Below are 18,045 nucleotides of genomic sequence, written 5' to 3'. Positions count from 1 at the left end.
TAACAAATCTCACACTTAGGGTTTCACAAACACAATTACAAAAGTATATGTTAAAAATACAAAAAATATCACAATTAATCTAATCAGTCTTTTGCAAGGTTGATAAAATTGTGTGTGACACCAATTAATTGTGAAAATTGTTGCATTCTACCAATGTAGGGAGTCAACCACTATTTTGCTACAGGATGACCATGTGTAGGCCAAATCACATCGAGATTTGGTATCAACAACAATCCTTCAAGAACACCTGCATAGAAATTTTAATAGTCAATCAAAGATTATAATAACAAAATATAATTTTTATCGGGAAGAATGTGTTATACCTGAACAAAATGGTTGTCATTGATATGACCCACATAAATCAAATAGTGAACTGATGTATCAACAGGAGGTTGAGATCTAAATGGGAATATGGTCAAATATTGTTTTGTCGATAAGCATATAAATATGACATTATACCTAGATGCAATAACATATCCTATGTTTGGTATTGGCAGCCATCTATTCATAGATGCTTGATAAAGAATGAAGTTAGTAAGCGTAATTACATAAAATTTAACACATATAAATAACAAAAAAAAATATAGACTTTACCTTAGAAAGATTGTCAACTGGTAAAGATCTCTTTATGACATTGTAACGCTCATAACTACCAAATATAATGACATACTCATCCCGCCACTGACCAAGTTCTTTAAGCAAATTGTTACGCACTATAGGCTAAACATCTTCACTCATATCTAGTAAGGTAATAGTTGCACAATATCCACAATGGCCATCGACCTTTACATCAACAATGTCCAAAATATATAGGTGAAGGTTAACATGAAATTGATCTAGCATGTGAATATTTCTTTTGTGAATCTTTGCCAACTTCACTTTTTAACCTGATGCCTTGGATGACTTCCAAGTCAATGAGTTGTCATTCATAGAATGTAATGCATCAACATGTTCAAAGTATGAAGGATCACGTTTAGTTGACCTTTCCAATTTACTTGCACTCCCTTTTTGTGATCCCTTAGTTTTTACCTTATCAAACGATGGACACATGGAAGTCATGTCAGGGTATGCTATTTCACAAAGCTTATTTTTTTAGTAACTTTCCCAGCTATGTCAATCGATGCAAAGTGTTTTAATATAACATCAAACTCTTGTCGCACAGACATATCTGCATATGACTTGTTTGAACCCATATCTGCAAAGCTTAATCTAGTCCAAAAAACATTAATTGCAACAAGTGGTATGCTACCTATGATATACCTAGCTAGTTCACATGCATAAGGGAGACTATATGTATATCTTATGATGCACCGACAACTATCATTGTCAACACCAACAAACTTAACTCGATCCAATTCATCTTCAATATGATTAAGAGCATACCTTGAAACAAATTCGTGCAATCTCTTATACAATGTTACATTATTACTGTGACCCACAAAATGATTATTTTTCTCAAATGAGGCTTTAATTCCAATATGTTGCATTATTATCAAGTTGTTTATGGCATCCCAACATTTACACAAGTCCCCCATGCTATTCTAAATCAACCTCTTTAAGCTCCAATGCGAAGACTCAATCCTGTTAATCAACAAACTCCACATTAGTTTCAATATATTACACTTTGTCAAAATAAGTTAATTACATAAAATACTTGTGGCTAGTTATGTTCCTTAAGTGCATAACTTTATCTATACATGCTATTACAAAACATTCATTGTGAGGGATCAACCATGTATTCTTCATATACTCGACAAAGTACTCCTAAGATTAACATACAATTTCAAACATCTTGACAAGTACCTCTTACTCAGACTGAGTAGAGCAATCTTTAACACTACCGCATGCATCCATGACTTGGTCTTATGCCTCTTTGGGAGCAATGCAAGTCTTGCATTTCGCTTTCACATTTTTGTCAATGTGAAATTGGCACAATAAAATACTAGCTTCAGGAAATACAAATTTCATTGCATTCATCAAGGCAAAATCTCTATCAGTGACAATTACTTTAGGCAATCCCTTAACTCTAAAAAAAAGTCTTTTGAACTTCTGAATTGCCCAAACAAAGTTATCCTCTCATTCAGCCTCCATGTATACAAAAGCTGCAAAAAATGTCATTCCAGTTAGAGTCACACCTACAATCTCAAGTAATGGTAGTTTATATCTGTTAGTTTTGTAGGTAATGTCCATCAAGAACATTATCTTAAAAGCATTAATCATCTTAACAACATCATGATGTGTCCAAAAAATATCACAGATAACTTCTGATGTATCACTCATTTTATGCCAATGAATATACATATCTCATTCAAGTAAGTTCATCAAATGTTGCATTTCCTTCCTAGAACCTCTTTGAGATAAACAATATGTATTTCTTGCATTATATACTTGTTTATTGTAGTCACATTTCTTTCATTATGCTCTTTGAATGTCAACAAGATATTTTTTTTGGCTTTACTATACTCTATCATATCACCAAGCATCATCTTTTCTTTATTATTTAGTCGGCCAACATACGAATGATCAACCACTGACTCAAATAAATCATTATTATGTGCCGCACTAATTAACTTCAATATTCACCCTTCATCATTCTTCAGTGGTCTTCCTCTCAGCCTAGAGGAACACTCACACTTTCTAGTTTCGTTGACTATAATTTGTAAGTCTTTTATGTATCACCTATACTTTTCACCCCTTTCACAGACACAACAAATGTCTTTCTTCCAAGTTGTCCTTTTGATGTATCTGACCTCAAAATAACAACAACAAAATCCATTTCAAATGCAACATCCCAAGCCCATTTCAATAGTTCATCTCGAGTAGCAAAAACCTATATACGAAACATACAACATCAATATGCCAATGTACAATATTTTCAAGCTATTACAAACAAAAAAACACAAAATAATTACCTTTATAGTTATGAATGCTTTGCTAAAATAAAATAAAAAAATTCAGTCTCTTGTTGTTAATCTTTATGAATATCTCCATCTATTCTAATGTCATTATTCATCAACCTCTATATCCACTTCATCTGACATCTTCCTCACATAATCGTCTTCCATATAAACCTTTCAAAAACAAAAAAATAAAAAAATAAGTTAATGAATAAAATTATCCAACATGTTCAAATCAATTTATAATTAATAACTAAAATTAATATAAATACCATAAACCAACCTTCCAGATAAGGCAATGAAATGAAAAAAAAAAGTTAAACTGGATTGACTAATTCAGAATTTCAAGACATCAATTCTAGATTTCCTAATCCAGAATATACTATAATTTCTAGATCAGGCTATCGGGAATTGACGTTTTGAAGTTTTAGATTAGTTGATATGGGAAACACAAAAACTCAAAATGGATCCAACAATCCAGGATTATTATTGCACACTTTTGGATTGATTGATCCGAACTAATAGACAAATACACATAATTTCTCACTTGTATAAGAACAAATTTGGGTTATTGAATTCGAAAATGTTATATTTTTGGATTATTTGATTCGGTATTTCACCATTCTGGATTCATTGATCTGGATTTGTATAACAACAATTTTGAATTGTCTAGTCCGGAATTATGTTACTTTTACGGATTTAATTATGGATTCATTGATTCGAACCTTTCCAAAAACTTCATTTTCTAAAAATAATTACAATTATAATAATCTAACACAAAAAGTATAAACAACACAATAATCAACTCACTCATGCAAGTGAACATAAGCCACGAAAATGTGATGAAGTGAACAAGACAATGTTTCAAGCATGGAGAAGTGAGAAAAAAAAACCTATGGACAAGTGAGGAAGACAAGGTTACTATGTCATTTTGAAAAATTGGGAGGTGTAGGAAGCAAAGCCCACGATACATATTTAATAATTTTGTCTGGACATTCGTTGGGTTGGGCTATGTTTCCAGTCCATCTTATTCTTAGGACATCACTGGGATGGCTCGTTAAACTAATGCTTTACGGGACTAGAAAAAAAAAAGAAAAAAAAAAGTAAATTAATGGCTTAAAAATAAAGAAAATAAATACTTTTTAAGAAAGATTGTTGTTCTATCCACTCTTCCTCTTTGCTTAGGTATTCCCCTTTTTTAATTTATTTTTCAAGTGTTCTCTTTCAAAAAAATACACTCCCCTTCCCATGTTAACAGTTTTGTAAAAAGTTGTAAAAGACAATAAAGATAAGGTCTTGTTAATCAGTATCTTTAAGATATTAGTTAATAAATTAAAAAGAAAAAATATTTATTGTGTAAAATTATAAGAGAGTATAAAAAATCGTGAACAATATAATATTCCGTCTTCCAATAAAAATATTTTTACTTTAAATTTATTAACAAAAGACTCGGGGAGAGAGTATGAATTTCATAACATAAAATTGTCACCACCGATCAATCTTCCAAGAACCATCCCCTTTGTCACCATGTGTTTGCGTCTGTGGCGGAGAAGGCTTCTTTCATCAAATAGAGACTTATGGAGAGATGAAGGGGAGTGTATTTTTTGTGGCAATTTTCGAAAAGAAATTTAAAAGGGGAGTACATTAGCAATTAAGGAGAGTGGAAATAGCAATAGCCTTTAAGAAATAACTAATAGATCCAATTAAATTTCTTATTACTATAAAATAAATATTAAATGAATCTTATGCTTTATTAGAGTAACTTTTTTCGTTATATATTTTTTACTTTTTCTCAACCACTTTTATCAAAGATAAAATATGTATGGAAGTTACTTAGTTTCCAAATAAAGAGTATGCCCGTAAAATACATTCTTTTTTGGAGTGTTTTTGATGTAGAAAAAAAGCTCTAATCCTAGCCCATGTAATGATGTAAATGTTTTTTCCTTGGGTATTGATACCTAATAGTTTCCTTAAAAGTAGTGATTATTAATCTTTATCAAAAGTTATGAGTGTTAAGTATTTTTTTTCCTAACATAAATTATTTTATATTTAATCACTTAATAAAAAACACAAATCAGTAATGGAAAAATTATTTATGATGTTTTGAATTAAATTTAAAGTTTAAAATCTCAAAGAATAGATAAAAACATAACCAAGAATTTCCTCCATAAACATAACATTTATAAGTTATGTGCTAATTCTTCTTAGGTAACAATATTTGAACACTATTTTTAACAAAGATCTATTAGACTTTTTTTATTTTCTTGTCACATCATATCTTCTATAAACCTATCATTTCTTCTTCTTCTTCTTTTTATATTGCTTCTCTCTCTAGGTTTGATGGACCTTTTAAGTGTCCCTCAAACATTATCCTTCCTTGCATATTCAACATTTTCCATAGTGAATTTATTTTTTCAGTGTGTGTAATGCAAGAGTTCGTTTTACTTATGAGATCTAATTTTATTATAAACTAGGCGTGGTCAGCCTGCTTTAGTAATCCATAAAACCCAGCAAAAAGAGAAAGTAAATAAGAGAGAAAAAAAGTGAACCTCCAATACACCACCAAGTGACATGTATCAATTGATAAATGGTGCCTGGACGTTATATATATATATATATATATATATATATATATATATATATATATATTTGAAGAGGGTAAACTATGTTTATATATATTTTTTCTTTAAAAAATCCATTTAATATTTAAATCGGAGGTGTCATTGCTAAATGTTTTGGCCTTTCCATAAACAAATAATTAAATATATTTTTTAAAACCTTTAAATATTTGGTAACGTGCTTGACAATATGAAGACAAAAAATAAAACTATTTGCCAAGGATGGACTCAATTAATTGAATCAAACTGGATCGACTGATTTTTTTTAAAGCGGTTGTTATTACTAATCATTTATTTGTAAATCATATTTATTTATACCATATTATACGCCTCTTACATTTTTTTTTTTGAAAGCTTTGTACGCCTCTAACTCTTACTGAGACTTATGAGACAACATTTCTTTCCCCGGCTACTGCGTAAGTGAAAAAAAGAAGAGGATAGAACATGTAAATATAAGGGAAATCGTACGTAGAACTCTTTAAAAAAAAAAAAAAAAAGTAAAGAGTATTAGGGTTCCTTCCCAATTATTTGCCCCTTTCACAAAGAGAATGGGCTGGAGAAGTATAGCAAAGCTGAAATTAGTCATAACTATTTTTGAGTACATAAAATTAGTTATAACTAGTACACCACTACTTTTTTTTTTTTCAATCTACAAGATAAATTGGTAAAAAATGCTAAGATTCGTGGACCAAGTGAAAACGGTTTATATATATATAAAGAAAAAAGATTATCCAATGATAGTATTAATTTTTTAACCTATATAAACAATTGATTAAACAATAATATAAAATTATTTTACACTTGCAGGTAGATTCAACTTTTCCTGTATATAAGTTTCATATTTACTAACAAGGTAATTTTGGCATTTTAATATTGAATCATCATGAGTTTTTGGTTAAATTAATTTGGTTTATTTAATGATTTGTAGTGCCTGACTGACATGGAAGAGCTCAAGGTGGGAGCAGGGAGAGGCATGCAAAATTAGAAACCCCACAATCACTTTGTTCTCATTGTGATTGTGAGCCGAAACGGTCGCACACGCCATTCCATGAACCTTGACCCAGTAATGTACTGATGTTGCAGACCCATGCCCTATGAGTTATGCAATAAAATAATAGTGGCCTTAGGCATACTTATAGGATCATGCGCAAAACCAACCGCACGCGCACTGTCTCTCAACACAATTGCTCTTGGATTCTGCTATAGAGCCATCATGTGCTCGCACCACCCACCATTAATCCATATTATATTCAAGTTTGCTACATTTCTTCATATGTATTTGGCCCAGTGAGCTTCCACCCACATTGTGAAACGCCTCAGCCTCAGAGAACTCTCTCTCTGCTGCGCTCCAATTTTTTGTCTTTCACTGTTTTCACCCCCCCCTTACCTTGGATCTCCCATCTCACTTTTTATCATACTATTTCTGTCACTGATTTATTGTTTCTTTATACATACTTAATTCTTGAACTAACATTCTTAGAAGGACAGCTTCATTAAAACCAGCATGTTCATTTCCAACCACGACTGACACAGACATTATATCTTTTAGTTGGGCTGCACATAAAATACTTCACTTCACTTTTCTCACTAAATTCAATTAACCCAAGTTTATCTAACCCCCTTCTAGAAAATACAACCCTACTACTCCCATTAAACTTTGATAAAGAATAATCAATGTACTTAAAGATATTAATTAAGAAAAAAAAGATAAAGATTTTATTGAAATATGTAAAATTACCTCATGTATGACTTTTTTTTATATTCTTTTATGATTTTTACAATAAATATTTTTTTAATTCTTTAATTAATATTCTAAGGACACTTATTAACAAAATCGTTAAACTTTTCATCCATTAACTTTTTTTAAAAAAAATTATTTTATTTGTATTGTTAATGTAAATTTTTATACAATTGTTGAATAAGAATTGGCTTCATTATTAGGGAGAACAAGGATAAGTTTAGGTTATTTAGCTAAATCCGTTGCTCACCCAATTAAAACACTTCGTATTGAATTGGGTTTGGTTTATGTATTTTTCTTTTAAATTTAAATCAAATCAAACCAATTCAATTCAATTAACATTGATCAGATCAATCAAGTTCACAAACCTATTTTTTTAGATTTTCTAAAAAATGTAAATAATAAATAACTAGATAAATTATATATATATATATATATATATATATATATATATTTATAAATAGATGATAATTTTTTTAAAAATATCATGTTTATGGATCAAGCCATCGAGTGTGTTTAAAAATAAAACCTATTTTTTGAGTTAAAATTATTAATTTGAACATGTTAGATTAAGTTTGATTAAAACAACATCAGATCCCAAATAAATATATGTTCCATCAAGTTTGACCAACAGGTTATCTTAACTTGAACTCGTACTAGTATTATATCATCCTATTATCTAATAAAATGTAATTAAAGAGTAAATTCTTTTGATTATTTGTGTAAAAAAAATTGCACAAAAAATATATATAAATTAATCTTTTTTTAAAATTCTTATCTATTTGAACTTGTTGTTGACTTGTGGGGAAGGTGTTATTTTGTTCTATCTATGTGAAGAATATTTATTGACTTAATTTGTGGGATAATTGATATACTAAGATCTATAGAGTTGTTTATTTACACAAGGAATAAATTTTTAGTCCTTTTGGGAGTGTTATCTTCCACAAACTGTTCACTAAATTAAAATGCCTGGTTATAGAGAACAGCTAAGTGGTAGCTCATCCCAATATGTCGCCAGCCATTCAGAGACCGCACCATTCCTGCTGCATGTATAGTCTGCCTCCCTGCCTCAATTGAGTGTAGTATAAAATGCTTCAACTTGCGCTAGACTTCTACCAAATTGCAACCCAATAAATACTATATAATTAGTTACATAATATATTGAGACTAATGAATAACGGAAAGGCTTATTCTAATTAAAGCCATATAATAATTCTGAAACATGTTTACTCAAGTGATAAAAAAAACAAAAATGATTATTCTTCTGTTTAAAATAGTCAATTGGACCAAGTAGTGACCAGTCGTTAATCATTTTAGAAATTTATAAGACATTCCCACATGTCACATGAAAATCTTAACCACTAATATTGGTCCGTAGCAATTTTAGTACGTATACCCAAAGCATATTGTAGTTTTTCAAGTTATTGGTCCGCAACTAGAAAATATAACGTGCAGAATGTGACAATCGCATATTCTTCAATTCCCTGCAATGCCATTAACCAGGTTAAATTTGAGTTCAAATTTACCAAGACATCTAATACAATTTTAATTATAAATGCTAATATTTAAGATCTAAGGAACTAGATCGAATTCTCCATTCCTAATATCGGAAAAATAATATTAATTAATTTTTTACTCGCCCGGCCCGTCGTTACATTGTGAAAGAGAACAAACACACTGTAATCTACGCACTTCTCACTGGAAGAAAACGTGTATATAGTTATAAGCCAAATGATAATCATATTCTTAGAACACTAATTGAAGAACTTAGAAGTAAAATATTTCTATTAAAAGATAAAAAATTACATTATTCATTATTTTATATATTTTTTTATGATTTTTATACTAAATATTTTTATCTTTTAATTCCTTATATATAAGACACCGGTTAATAAGATCCTAATTTTAATACCAAAATTGTTTTGCACATTTAAAATTTTCTTATCTGTCCTTTTTGTTTCATTGATTAAGAGTGTGAGCTACATGCCATTATTTTCCTTAATCTTGGTTCCCAAGGGAGCTAGTGTCCTGTCTTGAGTTTCCATGCTCCTTCGTGCGCATTGCACATGCACCAATCAATTTGGACATTTCTAATTTTCTATTATTGTATTCGATCTGAGATTACAAGATGTAGTAGTATAACCAGATAAACCATTAATATGGCAGCAATTAATTAAACCTATTTTGATGCATCACATAAAGCTTCTGCCTTGTCATCATCCCACATATGTTAACTATGACATTATACTAATGACTTGACAAAATACCCCCTTATACAGCTAACTACGCTACTTTATGTATGTGGTTCCACCTGTGATCCATGTCAGCCAATTTGGGTTCTTCTAGGACGCGTTGAACAATTATGCAGCCTAGGAGCTATTCTTAAAACTAAAGAACATGTAATCATGAAAATACAGCCACACTAGCTAGTTGGACCGAAGAACAAGAGAAACATGCATGCTCAAGGCAACTTTGTGTTTAGTAATAGCAACTAGTAACGAGTCTGGAATATGAATTTGCTTGTTGGCAATTGAAAACTCGTGGTTTCTAAGTTGGCACTTGATAATTGTGGTTTCTAAGTTGCACTTATTTTATCTTAAAATTGATAGCATAATTCTTTACACACGTACATGTTATGTTATTTTAATAGCGTATGATGTGTATTGTAAAACTTGCTAATTCATAATTTACTGACCGGAATCCAAAGTGTTGCTATCACACTAACACAAAACAATCATGATGCAAGAAAAATTAAACAATGGTAGTTTCACATACCTGACCATTTTTATGCTTTTCCACATGACATATCAACTTATTCAGATTAGTTAGAATAATTTTCTTAAATGATTTACGTTATTTAGGCTTATCAGACTAACACAAAGCAATATCATAATGCAAGAAACATTGTTATTTTCGTTTCCTTAAATGCCTTTGAATGTTTGGTGAGAGGAATTTATGATTAGTATAATGAGAAAGAGATGGGTGACCTAATAGAGAAAGGTCGGGGGGTCCATCCTATCTTGGTATATCATTATTTCCTAAAGAATTGACTAGTATTCTTCAAAATGGGGAAGTGAAAACCTAAGAGGAAGGAACATTTTCACCTTAACATGCAGGGGCCCCCTTACACATTCATGGCATAGATATTGGTTTAGGAGCAAGACCAAAAGAGAAAGAGCATAGAACTTGGCCCCCCCACACTGACAAAGTACATGAAGTTCGTAGTTCTCGGGGGTGGGGCGTGGCTTAGGACAAGATGATAGCACCAATTGTCTCATTCTTGGACTTGTACATTATGCAGAATTTAATTCCCTACACCTGTTTGCAAAAAATTCTGAACTTCTGAGTCTAAGAATTTGGCCCTTACCCCCTAGAATTAACCAGCTGACAACTCCATTGCACTGATAATTAACACTATACCTATGCCTAGCCTTTTTCTTCGTAGCTATATACACACTCCCCTCTGGTTCCCTCTCAAGTGAAAGAAAACTATTTCAAGGACAATAAGTGATCATAAATCAGTAACATAAAAAAGGACAACGTGAAGAGAAGGTCAGCACATACTTCCTGTTGGATTGTAGAACATCAAGTAAAGAGAACCTCATACTTTGGCTTCCTTACACTCATTAATGGTGTTAAATTAATTTCTTTCTGAGTACATGACATAAAAATTGGCATTTAATGCTGGAACTTTTATCTTTCATCAAAGTGTAATTCACATTCGACTTTTACCCATCCACCTAGCTAGAAGTAATGTAACCTAATATTGATTGGCATTGGTAGTAAGCATATATAACTTTCTTCTTATGTTTTTTTTTAAACCATGTCGAGACATGCAGACTTGGCCAACCTTCCTTCGCACCAAGTCGACTTCTAATAAGTAAAGTACGTACTCTACAATATTGTGACTTCATGTTCAAAGAAAATTTGGTCCCAATATTTTGGCTAAGGGACAAGAGTATATATATATCTATACCGAACTATTCACACTAAACAACATTTGGTTAATCAACGTGTACTGATTAAGAAATTGAATATAAAAAAAAATATTAATGAACTCTTATCATATTTTTTATTTATAAAATTTTTCTATTTATTATTTCCTTACGTAAGGATACTGATTGTAGAACTCTTTTTTTTTTCTTTCTATATATCAACTCTTATGTATTAAAATAATTGAGTACTCACTTGTGAACTATGGGTGTATTTAGTTTAGACGATTGAAAATAGAAGATTTTTTTTTAAATTAAAGGATAAAAGGTGTAAATCCTAAAAAAGAAGTACAAAATTTCTTTCTAATATTATTTCTCTCCATCATTCTAAACAAAGCCTAAAAGACTTAATTTATTGTCTTAGTAAGTTAGTTTTTTTTTTTTAATGTCAAATATCGATCTCATATTTTATCTTTTATATTTTATTCCTCTAAAGTGCTAATTCTTAAATATATTTAATCACAATTAGATTTAGATTTGAATTTCAAATTTTAACACATCATATTAAATTAATAGGCATGTTCAAATATTTTATTTTCATAGTTTCTTTCTCAATTTTAAAAATATTATCTTCTATATTTATTTTTGGCTAGTAAAATAGATTCTCATTATCAATAACAAAGACATATCTCAATATACTTTCTTCTTTCTTAAGATATACGATTTCATTGTTGTTTAGTAATGATATTTTTATCTTCTATATATTTTAGTTTACCACTTAAAATTAAAATTATTCGTATAGAAACGTGTTAGTCCTTAGTATATTAAATTTGAACTTGCTTCTTAAGAGTAAGGATTTTGTCTCTGTCTACTCTTTCTCAAAGCGGTAAGTGACTTCTCTTATATCAACCATTTCATGTTTGTCATTTTTTTTTGTCAAATATTATTACTTTTCAGACAAGTTTTAAAATTAGATAAAGTTCAAAAATACAAGTTAAAAGATAATTTATGTAAAATAAAAATATAAAAATTTAATGGTAAAATCATGAGTTAAAAAGGAATAAAATATAATAATAGATTTTTAAAAAAAAATTATATGTTATAGTAGTATAATAATACGAAATCTTTATTTTTTGAAATTAAATACATATATTATTTTTATTCTTTGTTAAGTCTCATGATTTTACCATTAATTTTTTATATTTTTATTTTATATAATTTTTCTTGTAACTTATGTTTTGAACTTTATCTAATTTTAAAATATTTCTGCAATGTAAAAAATTACTTGTGGATGTATTGAATGAGAAAGCGGGTGACCACTAATTTCTTATATGCAATGCAAGTTATCAAAATACAAAATATTTATTAAAAAATGTATTTAACGTTTTTATATAGAAAATAACACTATTTTATAAAAAAAATTAAACAATAGTTAAAAAGATTCAATTTTTAAAATCACAAAATGGTTGTAAATAATATCTTAATATATGTTTTATTTTTAGAATTTTGCATAAAAGAACTTAAAGCTGGATATCTACCAAGAAAAAGATTACTTAGAAGTTTATGATGATTGTTGTGTTGTTTACAAAATACATATGTTTAACGTTGTAGTGCAACTACCCAGCTTGTAAATGAATAATATCTTGGGGAGCTCGAAATTAACAATTCATGATCATGAACCATATTTCAGGTGATAATACAGACTTCATATCGTAACTATGAAGTGACGCGGTTGTCATTCTATATTCTTAATGCCTACAAACTCGACGGATGAGACTTCGAGAAGACACAGACTTTATCTTAGTTCCCCTCTTTTCTAGTAGCTCATAAACAAGAAGTATTTAATTTGTTACTTATTTTGATCGTATAAAAAATTTACAATGAGAACATATTAAATGTAACTTAATTTTTGTTGTATAACACGTTGTTCTTAATTTAATCCATATATTATTATGATGTGCTGTGTATTGTGAAATTATTAAATTGAAATGAGTGGTCATAATGACACAAGTTAAAGAATCAATAATAGGAAGGTCAAGAAAAAAAGAAGATTATCTAGATCTTTTATGTTATTCTTAATCAATGTAAAATATTTTGGTTATATTCCTAATTAACTTGAGACATCTTGACACACATAAAAAACATAAAAAAGGAGAGAGCATTATATTTTTCCTTTAAGAACAAATATTAGATAGATAGTCTAGATCTCACTTTCACAAACAATTCAAGAGTTGGGTATTTAGGATTAGTTTATTAGGATTCTCTAAGCTTGTCACTTAAAAAACAATAGTTGGGTATTTAGGAGTAGATTATTAGGATTCTGTCCCAATTGAAAAACCGCTTGGAAGTCAAAACAAAGCGTTCAAGAATAACTTTTACGTATAGTAAATATTTACAAATACAACCAATTAAAGTTTAAAAAATTAATATTAAAATAATTATTTTAAAACATCTTAAACTTTTGGTCAATTATACTGACATGTAAACATTGTGTTCGTACAAAATTACTATTTCTTAAGAAAATAATATGCAGTATGGAAAAAAAAGGGGTAAGCACATGAAATTCTAAGCATTAATATGTTACGTTTATGGAAAATAAAAAACTTAGGTATGGTATTTTATTCAGAGACAATTCTTATTGAGAAAATAGAAAGATGAAATTCTAAGTTTGATTAAATAATGACCAAAAAAAATACTTAACGGTGCAATCCTCGAGTTAAACCTCACAAATCAACCATAGAAACGAGAGGCATATGTACAACCAAACCAAACAGAATTGAGAATCTTTCACATCCCATCTCTTCATGCTCAGATTTCGTCACTCGCGCGCTGAATGTAAACATATATAGAGTGCTGATTTACAATAATAAATTCTAAACACTTAATTTTCTCTTTATCTCTCTCTTGTCAAATCGTATTACCTATGATACTTACACTTCTTTTCTTTCTTTCTCAACATGTCAACTAATTTTGATTGTCCAAAAATCTTTTTCCATATATGGGGGGGCGGGGGGGATTTTTGGTTAACATAAATGCATTCTGACTGAAGACAGAATGAATGAATAAAAATTAATAATAAACAACATCCTACAACAAAATGCCATATATTGATATTGATGTCAAGCAAGCAGAATTTCTTCCGAAGCCAAGACAAATTCACAGTCCGAAATGCCCCATCCCTTTCCTTTTGGTAACCAAAACACACATAAAAAAGAATACTACTACAAGGAAAGAAAAGGAGGAGAGAGAGAGAGAAAAAAAGTGAATGGTTGTCTTTTAGTTAATTGAAGAGCGATAGGATGTAATGGGGTTGGAGAGAATTTAGTCTCATTCCGTTTTGTACCCACCCATGTCATCCATATACATATAAATGTGTTGTTGCTAGCTACTAGTATTTGCTTGCCGTTGGAAACTTTCCTACGCGATTAATTTGCTCATCATTTCATCGTCCACACCCATCATGTGACTCAGAGACACAAAGAGAGTGGGAGAGACATACACATACATCCATTGCATACATGAAACTGTTTCACAATTTCCGCCTCCAATTAAAAAATAAAAAACCCTACTACTACCAAAATTTGTGAACAATTTCTATACTAGTTTCCACTCTTTTTTTTTTGTTTACATTACTCTTGCCAAATCAGCCTGGAGAAAAATTGTGGAATCTCACACGTGGCAAACCTTAACAACCTCATTGTCGCTAGCTACTTCAAAACCCCAAATTTTGGTCACTCGTATTCATTCCTCCGATAGCACAAACTTACCCAGTGGGTGAGGTGATCCAAATTGGAACTTTCCATTCCCATTTTGTATATTTTCTTGTTCCCCTCACACCACACTCAATTTTTCGTCTCTCTCTCTCTTTTTTTTTTTTTTGTCGGATAAAATAAACAGAAAGAAGAAGAAAAGAAAAAGAAATAATAAAAAATGAGAGAGTATGAGTAGGAGTAGTAGCTAGCTGGATATAGCTGGAAGACCTACTCCCTCAAGAAGCGTTTCACAATCTTCACGCTTGGTTCCAACACCTGTCTCTCCCATACATCGGAGCCTGACGTCAGCACCCCCCGAAACGCCTCCGTCGCGTCTATCCTCCGTAGGTCCCAGCCGGCGCGCTTCAACCGTTCGATCTTCCCTATCTGACGCTCCGCCAACTCGCACGTGTTGTCCTTAATCGCCCGCACCGCCTCCTGGTACGCACTCTCCCGCAGAGGATCATCGCCCTGGCTCATCGAGGGCGGGTATTTATTAAAAAACCGGTCGAACTCGGGAACCCCAATTGCCTTTCTGAGACCGAACCCGGTTCGACGCGCGGCGTCTTGGTCGAAGAACTGAGCCAACTCGTCGACCATCCCCGAGTTAAGCATGTCGTCGACTCGGTCCCTTAAATATTGCGATAAGACGGGAAGGGCTATGTCGACCCAGAGGAAGCAACACATGTACCTCAACTCAGAGGATATAAGCCCTTGTTGTTGGAAGACGTTTGAGTGAGAGTGAGGGTCGAAGTTTTGGACGAGGAGGGCGTGGACGAAGGAGTTGGAGCCGCCGACGACGATGGGGAGGTTTTTGCGGCGAGTGATGTCGGCGATGAGGTCGGCGGCGCGGTGACGGAAGTCGGCGGGGGAAAACTCGCCGTGGTGGTCGGTGTCGACGTCTCCGAGGAGGTGGTGGGGGACGCCGCGGCGCTGGGCGGGGGGGATCTTGTTGGTGGTGATGTCGAGGCCGCGATAGACTTGCATTTTGTCGGAGTTGATGATTTCGGAGGAGGGGAAGAGGGTTGCAAGGTCGATGGAGAGACGGGACTTGCCAGAGCCGGTGGCGCCCATGATCACCACCACCTTGTCCTTGCGGCGGTGGAAGGACGACGCGTCGATGCGGGGCCAGCGCTTTATCCGGTGGGGGTGGGGGTGGGGTTGCAGAATGGAAAGTCTCATAATAATAGAAAGAAGAAGAAAAAATAAATAGGGAAAATTGGTAGGGAAGGGGGCAGAAACAGAAAGTGGGTGTGGGTTTATGGAATATTCAGAAACGGCATTCCTAATTGAATTTCCACAGTTGATAGATAGTGTGTAATGTAGTGTACTCCTATAGGGTTTTGTCGGGAAGGGAAGGGAAGGAAAGGGGATTATTGTTGCATTTGCATTTGCATTACATGTTTGTTTTTGCCTCTCTATCTATCTCTTCCTGTTCACACTCTGTTCAATGGAATCAATGAGAAAGGTTGCCAATGTGAAATGTTATATGGAGAGTGAGAGGAAGAAGAAATATCCCCACCTGTTATTTAAATCAAAACTCACAAGTCACAGACTCAGCATTATAGTATATTATACTCCTCATCTGTATTAGTATGTCTTTCTTATATATAAAAACACACACAAACACACATACATATATATATATATATATATATATATATATATATATATATATATATATATATATATATATATATATATATATATATTTACTTTCATTCTTTATTTTAAATTTCTCTCATTAAAATGCTTATTTACTTTTATTGTTTTTTATACAAGATAATATACTCAGGAAGGAATAAGACTTGAGATATTTATGACTTCTAAGTTTAAAGTTATAATTTATTTTATAACTTTTTTTACTAAAGTCATTGTAAAAAAATTTACGACTTCTTAATTATTATTTTTTTAAAATACAATTTTGAAGTAGTAAATTATTTATAACTTTAAAATCATAAATAATTTTAATTAAATTAATATTTTTAGTTTTAGTTTTATTTAATATTATATATTTTTATATATTTTTTATTTAATATTTTTTAATTTTTGTATATTGTTTTTATTTAATATTTTTTTCCTAATGTTAAAGACTTTTTTTTAATTGTAATACAATCCAACGAGTTCCACTTTAAAGTCATATAATCACAACTCTTATTTTATTAATGCTTTATTTATATAAAATATATTAAATAAAATAATATAAAAAATATTAGATAAAACTAAAAAAACAATATGCAAAATCATATATTAAATAAAAAATATACAAAAATATAAAAAATATTAAATGAAATAATATATAAAAATATTAATTTAAATAAAATTATTTATAACTTCAAAGTCGTATTTTAAAAAATTAAAAAATTGTAAAAAAATTTACAACTTCAATAAAAAAAGAAATAAAAATCATAAAATAATTTACAACTTTAAAATTAGAAGTGATAGAATACCCTAAAACTTATTATCGGCCTGGGAATTTATTTAAAATTTATCCTATTTGATAAATTAGAAAGAAAAAAAAAAACCATTAGATGATCATTTGTCCATTGGTTTGGTAACTAGCCTATTGATTCCAAAGAATTGGAGCATCATCAAAATCGACTGGAACTAGTAAGAAATCGATCAAGTCGATCCAAATTTGATGAAAAGCAATGCTAATGTAAAGAACCAATTTGAATCATTTTTCCATTTTTTTAATTGAATATAATAAAATTTAAGATAAATAAAATTCATATTTAAATATATAAGAATCAATTATTTTATCAACCATTATTAATTTTTATTTTAGAAAAACATATAACCCAATAACTTATACTAATTTATAATTTTTTATTATTTTATTACTTCAAATTTTAAATAATATTAAAATATAAAATTAGTTTAACTATTGAACCTTGAATAATTGTGTTTAGTGATTCAATCATGGATCCAATTTTAAGAATATTGATATGTTTGATGTGTTTGAAAGAGTTATATATATTTTTTTCTCATTATAATTTAGCATTTTCTTTTTTGTTTTTTGTCATTGTACTTTCCTTAAATATGATAATCACGGTTAGGGAATGATACGGAGAAGGAAAAAGAGGGAGTGCTAATGGCAAGGCCCAA

The 18,045-nt window shown here is 30.7% G+C and overlaps 1 protein-coding gene across 1 annotated transcript; it reads right to left on the bottom strand.

The window, feature by feature from the left end:
- Positions 1-14,273: 14,273 nt before the first annotated feature.
- LOC114402631 (adenylate isopentenyltransferase-like) lies at positions 14,274-16,495 on the bottom strand. Its single transcript, XM_028365279.1, has one exon. The coding sequence runs from the start codon at positions 16,117-16,119 to the stop codon at positions 15,166-15,168; it is 954 nt and encodes a 317-aa protein (XP_028221080.1). The 5' UTR covers positions 16,120-16,495; the 3' UTR covers positions 14,274-15,165.
- Between the last annotated feature and the right edge of the window lie 1,550 nt (positions 16,496-18,045).

This window comes from Glycine soja, chromosome 20 (assembly GCF_004193775.1).
Source record: "Glycine soja cultivar W05 chromosome 20, ASM419377v2, whole genome shotgun sequence".
Lineage (NCBI taxonomy): Eukaryota > Viridiplantae > Streptophyta > Magnoliopsida > Fabales > Fabaceae > Glycine > Glycine soja.
The sequence above is the reverse complement of the archived record's forward strand: the minus strand, read 5'-3'. Positions and strand labels throughout refer to the sequence as shown.